At 53.1% G+C, this 15,167-nt stretch overlaps 2 protein-coding genes across 11 annotated transcripts; one reads left to right on the top strand and one right to left on the bottom strand.

Moving 5' to 3' along the window:
- The first annotated feature begins 230 nt into the window (after nucleotides 1-230).
- Nucleotides 231-9,415, top strand: Chrd (chordin). Of its 10 annotated transcripts, none has more exons than XM_063270249.1 (23): nucleotides 231-883; nucleotides 1,120-1,223; nucleotides 1,610-1,739; nucleotides 1,877-2,005; nucleotides 2,090-2,189; nucleotides 2,289-2,376; nucleotides 2,718-2,859; nucleotides 2,975-3,103; nucleotides 3,190-3,272; nucleotides 3,350-3,497; nucleotides 3,642-3,748; nucleotides 3,869-3,988; nucleotides 4,507-4,663; nucleotides 4,950-5,170; nucleotides 5,969-6,082; nucleotides 6,320-6,583; nucleotides 6,671-6,764; nucleotides 6,877-6,930; nucleotides 7,149-7,252; nucleotides 7,674-7,776; nucleotides 8,225-8,376; nucleotides 8,528-8,627; nucleotides 8,964-9,415. In XM_063270249.1, the coding sequence occupies exons 1-23, from the start codon at nucleotides 736-738 to the stop codon at nucleotides 9,014-9,016; spliced, it is 2,844 nt and encodes a 947-aa protein (XP_063126319.1). In that variant the 5' UTR covers nucleotides 231-735; the 3' UTR covers nucleotides 9,017-9,415. The 10 variants fall into 10 exon arrangements, 8 of the variants coding, with proteins under 8 accessions (XP_063126319.1, XP_063126318.1, XP_006248618.1 ...); XM_063270248.1 differs by having other exon boundaries at nucleotides 1,078-1,223; XM_006248556.4 differs by having other exon boundaries at nucleotides 1,078-1,223; nucleotides 8,222-8,376.
- A 1,508-nt stretch (nucleotides 9,416-10,923) lies between these two features.
- On the bottom strand, nucleotides 10,924-12,404 carry Rpl12l2 (ribosomal protein L12 like 2). The gene has a single exon (XM_039088715.2). The coding sequence runs from the start codon at nucleotides 12,202-12,204 to the stop codon at nucleotides 11,602-11,604; it is 603 nt and encodes a 200-aa protein (XP_038944643.1). The 5' UTR covers nucleotides 12,205-12,404; the 3' UTR covers nucleotides 10,924-11,601.
- Between the last annotated feature and the right edge of the window lie 2,763 nt (nucleotides 12,405-15,167).

Genomic DNA, 15,167 nt, shown 5'->3' with positions numbered 1-15,167 from the left:
GAAGAGGAGAGACCTCAGAAGGGAAATAGGAATACAGCCAGAGTGAAAGGAAGGAGGTGCTGTGGGTCCTAGGTAGGGGAGGATCGGTATCCTTTTCAAAGACGAGCCCTCATCCTACAGCGGCCCATCCGGCTCACCACTGGTACAGGCCCGAGGCTCAGCCTCTACCCTTCACTAGCCCGAGGCTCTGGTCTTGGGATGGACACCACCTCCAGGGGTGGCCGCAAGGAGTGTGTGTGGGGGTGTCGAGGCCCGCCTCTCCTCCCCCTCTTTGCGCCCCCTGGTTCCTCCCTTCCCCCTACTCACTCCGCTCCCCCCTCCTCCAGTCCCTCCCTCCTCCCCTGCCGGGTCCCAGCCTGTCCCCCTCCCCCACTCGCGATCCGGCCGCTGCTGCTGGGCCGGACCCCCCGGGCTCAGCCGGGCTCCTTGTGGAGCCGCCGCCGCGCCCCGTTTGCTGAAGAGGAGGCCCCGGGCCGGGACGCCTGGCGCGGGCATAAAACGGGCCAGAGCCGGCGCCTAGGGCACTAGAGTGGCGTACGGCCCGGGTCAGCGCCCCTCCGCCCGCTCTCTCCCGCCCCGCCCGGCCGGGAGCGGACTAGGCGACTGCGAGACGAGCCCCTCGCCACTGCCCCCCTCCTGGCCCCGGCCCCCTCTTGCCGGCCCGCCTCCGGTCCGGCCCTACTCCCTCTCCTGCTCCCTCCTCCCGCCCGCCTCCCCAGCTGTCTGCTCCGCGTCATGCCGAGCCTCCCGGCCCCGCCGGCCCCTCGGCTGCTCCTCGGGCTGCTGCTGCTCGGCTCGCGGCCGGCCGGTGGCACTGGCCCTGAGGCCCCCGCACTGCCCATCCGTTCCGAGAAGGAGCCACTGCCTGTCCGGGGAGCGGCAGGTAGGTGGGCGCCAGGGGGAGACGCGGGAGGGGAGAGTCTGGCTCGGGCAAGTCTACATCCACAGGGAGAGGGCCCCGGGCGCAGGTGGCTTCGCGCAGCGGGAGGGTGGGTGGGGAAAGCAGAGGCGGCGAGGTGCGCGGTGCCAGGGGACCAAGGGCCTGGTGGGCAGAGCCCGGAGTAGGCATTACGGCAGGAGCAACCGGACAGCGGCCGCCAGCCAAGCCCGTCCCCGCAGGCTGCTCCTTCGGCGGGAAGGTCTATGCCTTGGACGAGACGTGGCACCCGGACCTGGGGGAGCCTTTTGGGGTGATGCGCTGTGTGCTGTGCGCCTGCGAAGCGGTGAGTGGATATCGCAGCTGCTCGTCCTACCCTAGAGGGTAGCGGAACGCTGGCGTCCTATGCCGTAGTAGACTCAGAGATGCTCTGGGGAAGGCTGGTTCGCAAATCAGAGGAAACCCCTTTCAAGTCTGCGGTGTTGACAGTTATTGATCGCCCACAATGTGACTGGCTTTTAGCCAACTTTCCCCCTCCCGTTACAGCTTTGCTAGATAAATGGCATTATTAGCTCTACTTTGCAGACAGGGACGCCAACGCTAGAGGAGTTAAGAAACTTGTCCAGGGCCATGTAACTTGTAAATAGCAGAGTCGACCGACTCCAGCAGAGTGTCTAACCCTGGGGTCTGATGGTTGCATTCTCTTAATTTTCCTATGTTCTCTGCCATCAGCCTCAGTGGGCTCGCCGTGGGAGGGGCCCTGGCAGGGTCAGCTGCAAGAACATCAAACCTCAGTGCCCCACCCTGGCCTGCAGGCAGCCGCGCCAGCTGCCAGGACACTGCTGCCAGACCTGCCCGCAGGGTGAGGCCGCTGTGCCCCGAGTTAGGGAGGGTGGAAGGCTCTAACACTAGGTCCTGTGCCGCTTGGATCGCGGAGGAGGAGTGGTCCTCCTTGTACCTTGCTGAAGCCGGTGGTCTCATTCCTTATCCCGGATGCAGAGCGCAGCAATCTAGATCCACAGCCGGCTGGCCTGGTCTTCGAGTATCCAAGGGACCCAGAGCATCGCAGTTATAGCGATCGAGGGGAACCCGGCACTGGGGAGCGGACACGTGGTGATGGCCACACGGGTAGGCTGGGACGGAGGTGGGCCTGATGAAATTTGAGTTCCCAGCAAGGCTGACAGTGCTCAGGACAATCTTTTCTTCTCGAAGACTTTGTGGCGTTGCTGACTGGACCGAGGACGCAGGCGGTAGCTCGTGCTCGAGTCTCTTTGCTGCGCTCAAGTTTACGCTTCTCTATCTCCTACCAGCGGTGAGACAAGGGAAAGGGGAAAGACCAGGAGTTGTAAAGGGGGCAAGAAAGAGGAGCCTGTAGGTTATAGATCCAGTCTCACTGGACCTCTCTTCACAGGCTGGACCGTCCCAGCAGGGTTCGGTTCACAGACCCCACAGGCAACATCCTGTTTGAACACCCTGCTGCCCCCACCCAAGATGGCCTGGTGAGATGATGCCATTTAAGAGTGCTTATCCAAAACGGGCACTTGCCGAGAGCATGCTTTGCATTGCCTCCTTTGGTTCTCACAACAGCCCAGTGGGAGAAAGGCCCTGACATTATGATGCCCATTTTACAGAGGAGGGAACTGAGGCTCAGAATAGCAGAATGTGATTTGTTCAAGGTCATTGGCTAGTAAGTGGTAAGCCAGGACTTAACATTAAGGCTCCTGGGTCCTTCTTAGAGGGTCTGGGGTCCCCCTTCCATACTCCTTCCTCATTAGGCCTGGGTCTTTTAGCTGGCTTGTTCTGCATACTTACGGTAGACTTTCTTCCCTCTTCTCTCTAGGTCTGTGGGGTGTGGCGGGCAGTGCCTCGGCTGTCTGTGAGGCTCCTGAGGGCAGAGCAGCTGCGTGTTGCCCTTGTGACACCCACTCACCCTTCAGAAGAAGTCTGGGGGCCTCTCATTTGGCAGGGTGCTCTCACTGCAGGTAGGGGGGGGGAGTGAGCAGTTCTTAGATGTCAAGAGCTGCACCTTCAATAGCCCAGGGGTCGGTGGACTGAAGAGAGGATTTCTCATGGCTGTCATGGTCCTCCACTCCCCAGAGACCTTCAGTGCCATCCTGACCCTGGAGGACCCACTGCAGCGGGGTGTCGGGGGCATAGCCCTGCTCACTCTCAGTGACACAGAAGATGCCTTACATTTTTTGCTGCTCTTCCGGGGTCTGCTGGGAGGTGAGTAATGGGGAAGATGTACGTACATGAGGGTGTTAGGGAGGGTGCTCACCTCTCAGAAATGCTCACACAAGCGGCACTTGCAGGACTAGCTCACGTCCCCTTGAAGCTTCAGATTCTCCACCAGGGACAGCTACTTCGAGAGCTCCAGGCCAATGCCTCAGCTCAGGTAAGGGAAGGCCTGCATCTCGTTGCTACTTCCTCTGACCTCTTGCTGTTGCCCACCACATTCTGCTCTGCTCACAGGAGCCAGGTTTTGCTGAGGTGCTGCCCAGCCTTACAGACCAAGAGATGGACTGGTTGGTGCTGGGGGAGCTGCAGATGGTCCTAGAGAAGATGGGTGGGCCAGAGCTACGCATCAGCGGGTATATCACGACCAGGCAGAGCTGTGATGGTGAGGAAGGGCGGGGCCTGGCACTGTGGTACAAGTAACTCAGAGGCACGAACATGTGCTAAAGAAGAGGCCAAATAGATACGAGAGAGTTCTTGGGGACCTGGGTGTGGGCAAACCTGTTGCCACCTGTCTTGTCCCCTGCAGTCCTTCAAAGCGTCCTCTGTGGGGCTGATGCCTTGATCCCAGTCCAGACGGGTGCTGCTGGCTCAGCCAGCTTCATACTGCTAGGAAATGGCTCCCTTATCTATCAGGTAAAAGTCAGCAGCTGTAGGGGACAGGGAGGCCAGCAGGGCAGGGCCTTGACCTGCAGGGGGAAAGGCCCTAGGTCTTGGCTGTCAATCCAATTGCCCTCCCCCAACCTTGCCCACCAGGTACAAGTGATAGGTACAGGTAGCGAGGTGGTGGCCATGACGCTGGAGACCAAGCCTCAGCGGAAGAACCAGCGCACTGTCCTGTGCCACATGGCTGGACTCCAGCTGGGAGGACACATGGTGAGGGCTCCAGGCAGAGTTGTGCCAGGGCTGCCAAAACATGGGCTGCGGGAAGCCAGGTTGGTTGAGCAGAGGTGTGTAGTACTGTTCACCCGCTCGTTGGTTCTCTCGGCGAGTCCTTTGTTCATTTGACACGTTTTAGTAAGCCTTAGGCTGGAACCCTTGTTCTCGGCAAGCTAACAGTTAAATAGGGAGCGCCACTCCTGGGAACAGCGAGATAGCCTGTGCGATAGTACTAACCGTGCCTTTGGTGTCTTTCTGTCAGGCATGAATGTGGTTGGCTTCTTTATGTACCGTGACTTTCGCAGTACCCTTTGATAGATGCGAAGCGAAGGCTCGCAGACGAGTAACTCTTCAAGGGTTGTGGTGTGTCTAGGATGTGGCACAGGAGGGCCTTGACACTCGACCTGCAAAGTTCTTGTCCAGTGTTGAGGAAGGATACATGTGCAGTGCAGGCATAAAACATGGAAAGCCCTTGGACCTGAAAGTGAGAGGGGTCATCCTTTTCTGACTCCTAGGCTGTGGGTGTCTGCTCTGGGCTGGGTGCCCGAGGGGCTCACATGCTGCTACAGAATGAGTTGTTCCTGAATATTGGTACCAAGGACTTCCCAGACGGAGAGCTTCGGGGGCACGTGACTGCCCTATGCTACAGCGGGCACAGTGCCCACTACGACAGTGAGTGCCTCACGGTCTACCTGCCTTTCTGCGTCCTCTGAACTTCCATCCGAGCATCTAAAGAATTAGCCAGAGAACCAGAGCCTCCTGTGTCCTGCTCTGTCTGATCTCTGGTTGGCATTTAGAGAGGTGGGGATGCATAGGCTGATGCTGTTGCCCAACCCTCCCTGTTGTCCTTGTGCAAGGAATCTAAGACTTGCTGCTCCCCAGGCCCTAGGTCTGTGGTAGGGTAGAATGGGATTAAGAGCACAATCTCATGTGTCATCTTGCATCTGTTTGGACTTAGGATTGCCTGTGCCTCTGGCAGGGGCACTAGTACTGCCCCCTGTGCGGAGTCAGGCAGCAGGACATGCCTGGCTGTCCTTGGATACACATTGCCACTTACACTATGAGGTTCTATTGGCTGGGCTTGGTGGCTCAGAGCAAGGAACTGTCACTGCTCATCTCCTCGGGCCTCCTGGGATGCCAGGGCCCCAGCGACTGCTGAAGGGATTCTATGGCTCAGAGGTAAGAGCATGGAGAGAGGAGGAAGCTTGGAAAATTTCTGCTGTTTTAGCTTGGAGGGCTGTGTGGGCTGTGGTTGTGGCAGAGAGGACAGGCATGGCCATGGGTGTCCGACAGGCCTAGGTGTAAATCTGACTCAGCCTTTACTATGCATTTTCTCTTGTGTCCTCTGTCCTAAACGATTCTCAGGATAGAGGTCCCAAGCCATTGAGGAGTAGGTAGGGGCTGGAGAGATGGCTCAGTGGTTAAGAGCACTGATTGCTCTTCCAGAGGTCCTGAGTTCAAATCCCAGCAAACACATGGTGGCTCACAACCATCTGCAATGAGATCTAATGCCCTCTTCTGGTGTGTTTGAAGATAGCTACTGTGTACTTGTATATAATGAATAAATAAATCTTTAAAAAACAAAAAAAGAAGTAGGTAGGATGGACCACAGCACTCTTTAGTGCTGCTCTAGACTGGTAGTCAGAGAGACCTAGCCTCAAGGCTATTCTCCCTTGAGAAAAGGCCTTAATCACTTGGGTCTGTTTCTTTACCTGAAAATTGGAGACCAGGGGCTTAGTCCCAAAGTGCACCGTGGGGCTGGAGAGGTGGCTCAGTAATGTGGCTGCCCTTCTGGAGGACCCATTTCAGGTCCTAGCACCCACTTGGTAGCCCATAACCATCTGTAACTCCAGTTGTAGGGGATCCAATGCCCTCTTCTGGCCTCTACCGGCACCAGGCAAAAATACTAGCACACATAAGTAAAATGATGTAAGTAAAAAGCGCTTTGTTTCTGCTCTGTGCGTGATCTGTCTGCAGGCTCAGGGTGTGGTAAAAGATCTAGAGCCCGTGCTGCTGCGGCACCTGACACAGGGCACCGCCTCCCTGCTTATCACCACCAAGAGTAACCCTAGAGGAGAGCTACGCGGGCAGGTATGTGAGGATGGTGCAGCTGCTCGTACTTTCTGATCTCTAAGGTGGTAGTGTTCAATTCTTGTCAGTGATTAAGTATGAAGCCACACAGCTGCATACCACCCCGGCTTTGCAGCTGGGATGAGTCCTGAAGGGAAGGGAAGAGTCTCCTCCTGGGCACTTCTGTCAACAGCCAACAGTGGTTGACAGAGACAGGAAGGAGAACCCCAGCCAGCCCCAGCTTCCTTCTCTGCCCAGGTGCACATTGCCAGTCAGTGTGAGGTGGGAGGCCTGCGCCTGGCCTCAGAAGGAGTGCGGATGTCCTTGGCTCCAAATGGAGAGGCAGCTACATCACCCATGCTGCCTGCTGGGCCCGGCCCTGAAGCCCCCGTACCAGCCAAACACGGCAGCTCTGGGAGACCCCGAGATCCTAACACATGTTTCTTCGAGGGGCAGCAGCGTCCCCACGGGGCTCGCTGGGCACCCAACTATGACCCACTCTGCTCCCTCTGCACCTGCCAGGTAGGATGGCTGGGTAACATACTGTTGGCTACAGGGTCTGGGGCAAGGGGCCCGACATACCTTCAAAGCCTTGGCCCCTCTCTACAGAGACGGACAGTGATCTGTGATCCTGTAGTATGCCCACCACCAAGCTGTCCCCACCCGGTGCAGGCACTGGACCAGTGCTGTCCCGTGTGTCCAGGTGAATGTCCTGCAGGGGAGGAAAGGTAGAGGAGGGGTATCCATGGGAAAGGAGTGTTCTAGGGAGGGAAGCAGGGACCACCCTCTGCCTCACCCTTTCTTTGCCTTCACAGAGAAACAACGCAGTAGAGACCTTCCCAGCCTACCAAATCTGGAGCCAGGAGAGGGTAAGTGAGGGTGGTGTATCCAGGGATGGGAAGATCCAAAGAAGCCATTGGGTTGGAGCAAGAGGGCAACAGAGTTTGTGTACAGGGGAGGCTGAGGTGTACTAACTCGAAGCGTATCTGGTAGTCATCTTTAGTGTCTATTGGCTCTTGGCTTAGGCTAGTGTGGACCTAGTTGGTAAGACCAATCCTAATGGCAGCTGGGGACTCTTCCCTACCAGGCTGCTATTTTGATGGTGACCGGAGCTGGAGGGCAGCGGGTACCCGATGGCACCCCGTTGTGCCCCCCTTTGGCCTAATTAAGTGTGCTGTCTGCACCTGCAAGGTATGGCTGCCTGATCTTCTCTGGGATAGTAACCCAGTCAGTCGGGTGTGCAGATAGAGGTTGGGGCTTCCTTGATGAGGAGGTCTCAGGATGGTATTGCGAGGGGCAGTCCCTTGGCTTTTGAGAACAGCTTTCCTGTCGGAGGGGGTAAAAAGCTGACAGGTCCAAGTGTTGGCTGTGCCAGCTGACTGGGTTCACATGGCCTTCGGTGATGACTTCTGAACTTTCCCCAAGCTCCCCATTCCTCCTGTGTGTGCAAATATGGCAATCTATGTATGATACAATGAGGATTGGATTCAGATACAGGGCAAACTCAGGCCTCTGAGCACTGACCCACACATATATCTGACTTGAGGTGGGGGAAGGAGAGGAAAAGCAGTGTGAAGTTTGCCTGACACCCTCTCTTAATGGGTGCCTACAGGGGGCCACCGGAGAGGTGCACTGTGAGAAGGTGCAGTGTCCTCGCCTCGCCTGTGCTCAGCCTGTCCGTGCCAACCCCACCGACTGCTGCAAACAGTGCCCAGGTGAGAGCCTGGTCATTGAGGCCTCACTCTTGGGGTTGGGTAGGCCCTGACCTGTGTTTGGGGGAGGAGTGCATGATGGGGATTGAAAGGAGTTTCTCAGATACTTCTCAGTCACTGAGCACTGCTTATGTCCACCCGGAGCTAGTGCCTTAAAAACAGTGGGAAGGACATGCATTTATGCTGTGAGGTGGTTGGGGTTCCAGTTCTATCAACCTAGCTGTCCATCTATCCATCCATCTATCCATCCATCCATCCATCCATCCATCCACCCATAGTCATTTATCTACTCCATCTGTAATCCATCCATTTATTCACTCATTCATCCCCCACCTATCCATCTACATTATCACGTATCAAGAACCAGAAACTACTAGGCAACAGGAATCCAAAACGAAGTTAAAGCTATTTGACCCTTATGGTTTAATTTTGTCTTTTCTTTCCCCAGTAGGGTCAGGGACTCATGCCAAGCTGGGAGACCCCATGCAGGCTGATGGGCCTCGGGGTTGTCGCTTTGCTGGGCAGTGGTTCCCAGAGAATCAGAGCTGGCACCCATCAGTGCCCCCCTTTGGGGAGATGAGCTGTATTACCTGCAGATGTGGGGTGAGTGAGGGACTTGTGTGATGTGGGCAGCAGTGCCTGGCCTAGGGTAGGGAAATCTTCTCAGGGAGAGTCCTGGAGGTGGCTTTTCCTGAAGAGGCTGAGGACTACAGTGTCCTGTGAGGAACCTCAGTATCTCTCCATCCTGCACCAGGCAGGGGTACCCCACTGTGAGCGGGACGATTGCTCGCCGCCACTATCCTGCGGCTCAGGGAAGGAGAGTCGATGCTGTTCCCACTGTACAGCCCAAAGGTGTAAGTGAAGGAAGCAGTGATGGCCGTGGGTCGGCCGGATGACCCTGGGAGGGGAGGCTGCCCCATGGAGGTAGGAATTATGAGTCTGGTTCATAAGTGCAACCCCAGCCCACCTCTTCAGGCTTCTCACTTACTGTCATTTCTTTACAAATGGGACTGCTGAAGCTCAGAGGAATTAGGCAATTCAGGTGGTGTATGCTGCCTTGCTTGGACAATTTGGTCCTTTCTGGGACTGGAGCAGAGATGTTCTGCCTGCCCTCCCATCCCCCCATGTCTTCCTCCAGGCCACCCTGTTCCCTATCTCCTTCAACATTCACTCCCTTCTGTCTTCACCAGCCTCTGAGACTAGAACCCTTCCCGAGCTGGAGAAAGAAGCTCAACGCTCCTAGGAAGCATCCAGAAGCACATGACCAAGAGGATGGGCCTGAACTGGGAGAAGGAGTGGTGCTGAGGACCCTGATTCTCCTGCGGGAACCCAGTGCCTTCCGTGCCTCTGTTCTGCTTCTTCTCCTCCCCCACTACCTCTGGGAACCACGATTCTACAAGGGGAAAGACTGCTGGGTCAGACCAAGGCCATATCCACGCGAACTCCTGCCCTGTTTTCTTTTGGCCTCTGTCCCAGAAGCTTAACTCTTTTCTTCTGTACAAAACACCACCGGCTTATTGGGATTCTTTAATTTATCCTCACTCAGCACTAAGGGTTCCCTCACACCATTCCTGCTGCCCCTGAGCTGAGCAGAGTCATTATTAGAGATTTTTGTATTTATTAAAACATCTTTTTTTTTTCAGCCTTTGGGTTTGAGGTAGGCTCTCTGTGGCCAGGGCCATGAGTGGGCGCCAGTAGAGTGAGATCTAACAGACCTAAATAAGAGAGGAGCCCTGGGCCCCAGAGTCTTTCTGACCTGGGAGCTCGAAGGGGCTTAGGGAATGGGATGGCTAGTTGGACGGCATATCTAGGTTCCATAAAGAGGATTGGGACTGTTCACAAAAGGGGGTAGAGCGGCAAGAGCCCTGGTAGCCTCAAGTTGAGTTACCCGTAGCTGGCATTCTTGCTGACGATGTCCGTTCATGCCAGAATGAAACCAAAGTGCTCCCAGTCTCTATTTTTTTTTTCTTTGTCTAAAGCAAGTTACACATTTTCTTCCCTGAAACGTTGTTCGTTGACCAGGTAAGGGCAATCCTATATTCACATTGAACTGGGATCAGCCCTGATTTAGTTAAGACCAAGCTCATCATGAGAAAAAGTGCTATGGTGGGCAGAATAGCAGGAGACCCCCTCCCCTTGTCTTTTCCCATCTCCCCTCATCCCTGCTGGTTCCCAGGAACCAGACATTTCTTCAGGCCCCATGGCTCTAGAGAAACAAGGGCAATATGTTAGAAATCACACACACACACACACATACACACACACACACACACACACACACACACACTTATAAATAATGCCAGATAAATCTGATAGTGTGGAGGCCTGCTGTTCACTTTAGGCCTTCCTGTTGAAAGTGTAGCCAACAGTCACCATCTTGGCCTTTTAAGGCTCCAGGTCTATGTGGTTCTGCAGTTACTTCACCGAGATGCTCACTCCCATGTGTCCTGCTTCCTTTGTGGAAAACAGGTTGCATCACAGGAAGCAACCATGGCCCATTCACTGCGCAGCCTGGCACCTGGCCAGTGTTTATTAGGAAAAGCACTCTGCTTACTGTGGAATTTCTGGAGCGTGGCTGCTATGAGGGTGGCAATGGGTTTTGTTGCATTTGCCAGGATGTATGTGGAGGAGCTCGGCTGTGAACTTCGTGGCAGTGACGGGGATAGCTGGTCAGGGCTAGCCTTTACTGTCGTACTAAGAGGTGCAGACAGGGATGAACCAGGGATGAGGGCCAGATAGGGTTGAGAAGGCAAAAGGAGCCAGAATGGGTTCCCACATTGGCAGAGCATGAGGTGTGCCATGGTGGGAGATAAGGTTTTACCCACCATACTGTCCTTAGCAGGGAGGGAGCTATGAGCTAGGTAAGGATGACCCTTAGGCAGCTTGGTGACAGGGCTCATCCTTGACTTTAGCTTCAGAGCCCCAGAAGGGCTTTAGAGCAGACTCTAAGTGTCAGCAGAGCAAATGTGTGAACAGAATGGGCCAGGCAGGAGCCCCTGGAATACCTTTCCCATCCTAGACAGCATTTCAGCCGAAGCCAGACAGTCCTAGGTTCTTCCCTTAATAGGAGAAGTGGGATAATGACCTATGAAACCAGTCCTGTGTGTGGTCTCTTCAAAGTCCTTTATCCAGAGACCTCAAGAGGGCACCCCATGCACTCCCCTTTAATCCGCTAGAGGCAACAGGGAGCAAAACTAAAAGCAACAACAACAGCCAAACAACAAAACAAAACAAAAGAACAAGAAACCTAAAACAACAAAAACCACGGAGAGGTGATTTTCTTGGGCAGGGTCACAATGTCTTTGAACACTCATTAGTATAACATCATATGGTCCCTTAAGCTAGGGCCAGGAAGGCCTTCCACACTCTTAAGGGTTTGACTGGACTCCCGAATTCTCCAGCACTAGACAGGGAGCACACAGGCTGTTGGATAGACGAGGTGGTTTTGATAATCCTTGCTTTTCAAAGAGAAAACTCATGTATAGTTCTACTCTGCCGCGTTCTATTTGAACTCCAGTGACATTCTTTATTACTTTACATTTTTTAAATATGCAGAACCCGGATCTTGGCACATCAGGCCACAGACAGCCACTGTTCTGGGACTTCGTTAATGGTGGGGCTGCGGCTAAGTTGCCTGTGAATCATTTATGGCAGTGACTAAGAAGGTCCATTTTCTTTTTTTCTTTTTTATCAGATAGTCTTTTTTTTTCTTTTTTTCGGAGCTGGGGACCGAACCCAGGGCCTTGCGCTTGCCTAGCAAGCGCTCTACTGCTGAGCTAAATCCCCAACCCCAGATAGTCTTTTATTTAAATATTTTCTTGTTGCTTCTTAACTAGCTGGGCACTCCACCGCACCGCTGTTGATGTCATGAGGGTGGCGGCCATCCACATTGCAGCCCACAGACTGTGCAGTACCCAGGATCTCCTTGATAGTTCCAGAAAGTTCTCTGGCCAAAGACTGGTGTCTCATCTGCCCTGCAATGTTGACAATCTCATCAAAAGTGATGTTTCCACTGTGTTTAATGTTTTTCTGCTTCTTCCTGTCTCTTGGTGGCTCCTTGAGGGCTTTGATGATCAGGGCAGAGGCAGAGGGCACCACCTCAATCTGGGCCTGTCTGTTCTGGATGGTCAGTTTCACTGTAATCCTGAGGCCTTTCCAGTCACCGGTAGTCTTGGCGATGTCATCACCAACTTTTTTGGGAGACAGACGCAGAGGACCGATCTTAGGGGCCAAGGCGGATGTGGCGCGGACCTCGTCTCTGGTGCACCTCAAGTACACGACTTTGATCTCGTTGGGCGGCATGGCGGAGGTGGCTGGTGTCGGATGAACCTGGATTCGGGACGACTGAAGAAAGTTGCACCATTGCCTCCTCCGAACCGAAAGCCGAAAAGCCCATTTCAAACTGTAGTTATGGATGTCTGAAAGTGTCATTGATTGATCAACACGGAGGGAGGGGTAGACATATGGGGATCCAGGGGCCCAGGGTGACCGCTCTCCTTTGAAGACAGGCACTCAGCCATTAGCAAAGCCTGCACTCCAAAGATGGGTTGGTTTGTCTTAAAAACTTTTTGAAGTAACTGATGGCATCTTGCTCCTTAGTCTTTTGTAAAAAGAATGGAAAGTAGAAAAAAACAAAGGCAAGCCGGTCATGGGAGTACGGTGCAGGTCTGTAATCCCAGTGCTTGGGGGTAGAGGCAGGAGGATCAGGCACTTGAGGCTGTCTTGGTGCACAGTGGGTTCAGGGTAGTCTGGGCTACTATGACCATGTCTGAATACAGCAGAACAAGAACACAGAAGCAGGTGACACAAGGACAGAGGCAAGAAGAAGAAGTCATCTCATAATCGCAGAGTGGAAGTGTTTGTCTGAGGGTTTGAAGGCATTTCAACCTGATAGCTTTGAGGCCACAAGAGACCTTGTATGAAGAAGCACGTAGAATACACAGACTAAGAATGGGCTGCTGGAGACAGTGTTACAGGTGGCAAAAGGGAGGTCTGTTAGGACCTATAGCATGATCAGAGAGCTCTGAGAATGGAGCCCCTACGCATGGGTGTTTTCACTACACAGTAGGCACCAAGGTTGCTACTGCTCATCATAAGGAGAGCTCACTATGGGCTGGGGAGATGGCTCAGTGGTTAAGAACACTGACTGTTCTTCCAGAGCTCCTGAGTTCAATTCCCAGAAACCGCATGGTGGCTCACAACCATTTGTAATGAGGTCTGATGCCCTCTTCTGGTCTGTCTGGAACAGCTCACTGTGCATCTGTATCACTGTGATAACGAAGGTAGTTCTCCCGGGGTGAAGCTCATCCCTTGCCCTCCGGATGTGCTGACTACTGGGGCTTCCCCAGTGAGAGAAACTTGACTGTACAGTTTGTGGTAGTGGGGGTGTTCACACCCTCTCCTTTAAAAATCGTTGTGAATAATTATAATAAAATAACATTTATAAAAGCTATAAAATAATTATAAACACAAATGTGTAAGAAAGAAGTATTACTCCAAACCACAATACCAGCTGTCTGGAAGAAAATAAAAACAAAACTAAAACCGCTGTTTTTGGGGGCCAATGAGATGGCTCAGTGGGTGAAGACACTTGCTATGCAGACCTGACTTTCATTTCCAGGACCCACACAGCGGAAGGAGAGAACTGACTCCACAAAGTTGCCCTCTGGTTTCTTTTTTTTCTTTTCTTTTCTTTTTCTTTTCTTTTTTTTTTTGGAGCTGAGGACCGAACCCAGGGCCTTGCGCTTGCCAGGCAAGCGCTCTACCACTGAGCTAAATCCCCAACCCCTTTGCTCTCTGGTTTCTTTTATTTATTTATTTATTTATTTATTTATTTATTTATTTATTCATTCATTCATTCATTTATTTATTATAAGTACACTATAGCTGTCTTCAGACACACCAGAAGAGGGCATCGGATCTCTTTACAGATGGTTGTGAGCCACCATGTGGTTGGTGGGATTTGAACTCAGGACCTCTGGAAGAGCAGTCGGGGCTCTTAACCACTGAGCCATCTCTCCAGCCCCTGCTCTCTGGTTTCTTGTTGTGGCTCTCTTCCATGCACGCGTGTACACATGCCCATGTACATGCACACATACAAGTTCACACACACAAGTTCACACACCAAGCACACATACACACACACACACACACACACACACACACACACACACACATAGATACAGGTATTTACACATAAGCACTCACACACACATACACACATAAGCACACACATGTAGTCTACTACATCTACTACTGCTGAAGTTAAACATTATTATTATTATTATTATTATTTTTTTTTTTTTCGTTCTTTTTTTCGGAGCTGGGGACCGAACCCAGGGCCTTGCGCTTCCTAGGTAAGCGCTCTACCACTGAGCTAAATCCCCAGCCCCTATTATTTTTTTTAAATCAGTGCTTATTTAACGTTTCAGTTAAAACATCTAGTTGTCTGACCTCACTCTCTCAGTCCCTGTCCTAACAGCCTTCTGGTCCTCACTTGTGAGGAAGCTGTCAAACACCTGGCCAGGCACAAAACCTGGAAGCTGGAAGAAGTCTTCATGTGACGGTCTCAGAGAGAGCATGGCAAATTGGCTTTCAGTTTGCAATTTTTAGCAAGTTGACTAGTGACCACCAGTGGAATCACAGCTCCCCTCTGACAAGTACTGATGGTTGTTTGTCCTTCTGTGGACAGTAGAGGTGGCCCAAGGTGCTGTGGGTCTCGGCTGTTCTTTGAGGGGAGGGGCTGGAATGGGTTGCTGTGGATCCAGTTTCTTCTGGTCTACTCACCTTGGCCAGCCAGGCTTACTGCTGTGAGACTCTGGGGGTTCTCTTCCTCTGTTGAAGGCATGCTGTTGAGGTCCTTGGTTTGTTTGGTGACAGAGACCCCCACGCTCACACGTTAGAGGAAAGAGCAGAACACCATGAAGGCAGCAGGTGCCAAGGCAAGAGGAACTGTCTGGCGGTTCTGCATGGAGCTCTCAAAGGAGCAGGAAGAAGGGGGAAGGACTGGGAAGAAATCCTGCCAAGTATGTGTTCTTCCAGCCCAGCAGCTGGTAGGCCTCATGCGTCCAGCAAGGCTGGGGAAAAGCACATGAGTCAGGAACAGGTGGCTGTGGCCGTGACTCTCCACACACATAGCAAGAACAGCCTGGAAATGGCATCTGCAGTCGGCTGTTGCTGGTGGCCCTCCCTACCTTTGAACATGGTGGCCCGGCTCCCCAAGAAGATCCAACTCTGAAAGAAGTTGAGGGAAGCCACCTTTTCCTACATGAATATAAGAAAGAAGTCAAGAAATTATTCTTTACAATTTAAACCTTCTGCCAGGCATGACGACAGACATCTTTAATCCTAGTACTCTGCAGGCAGAGGTAAGAGAACTTTGGTGAGTTCGAGGC

The sequence above is a fragment of the Rattus norvegicus genome, chromosome 11 (assembly GCF_036323735.1).
Source record: "Rattus norvegicus strain BN/NHsdMcwi chromosome 11, GRCr8, whole genome shotgun sequence".
NCBI lineage: Eukaryota > Metazoa > Chordata > Mammalia > Rodentia > Muridae > Rattus > Rattus norvegicus.
Note: the sequence above shows the minus strand (reverse complement) of the source record. Positions and strands in the feature narration are given on the sequence as shown.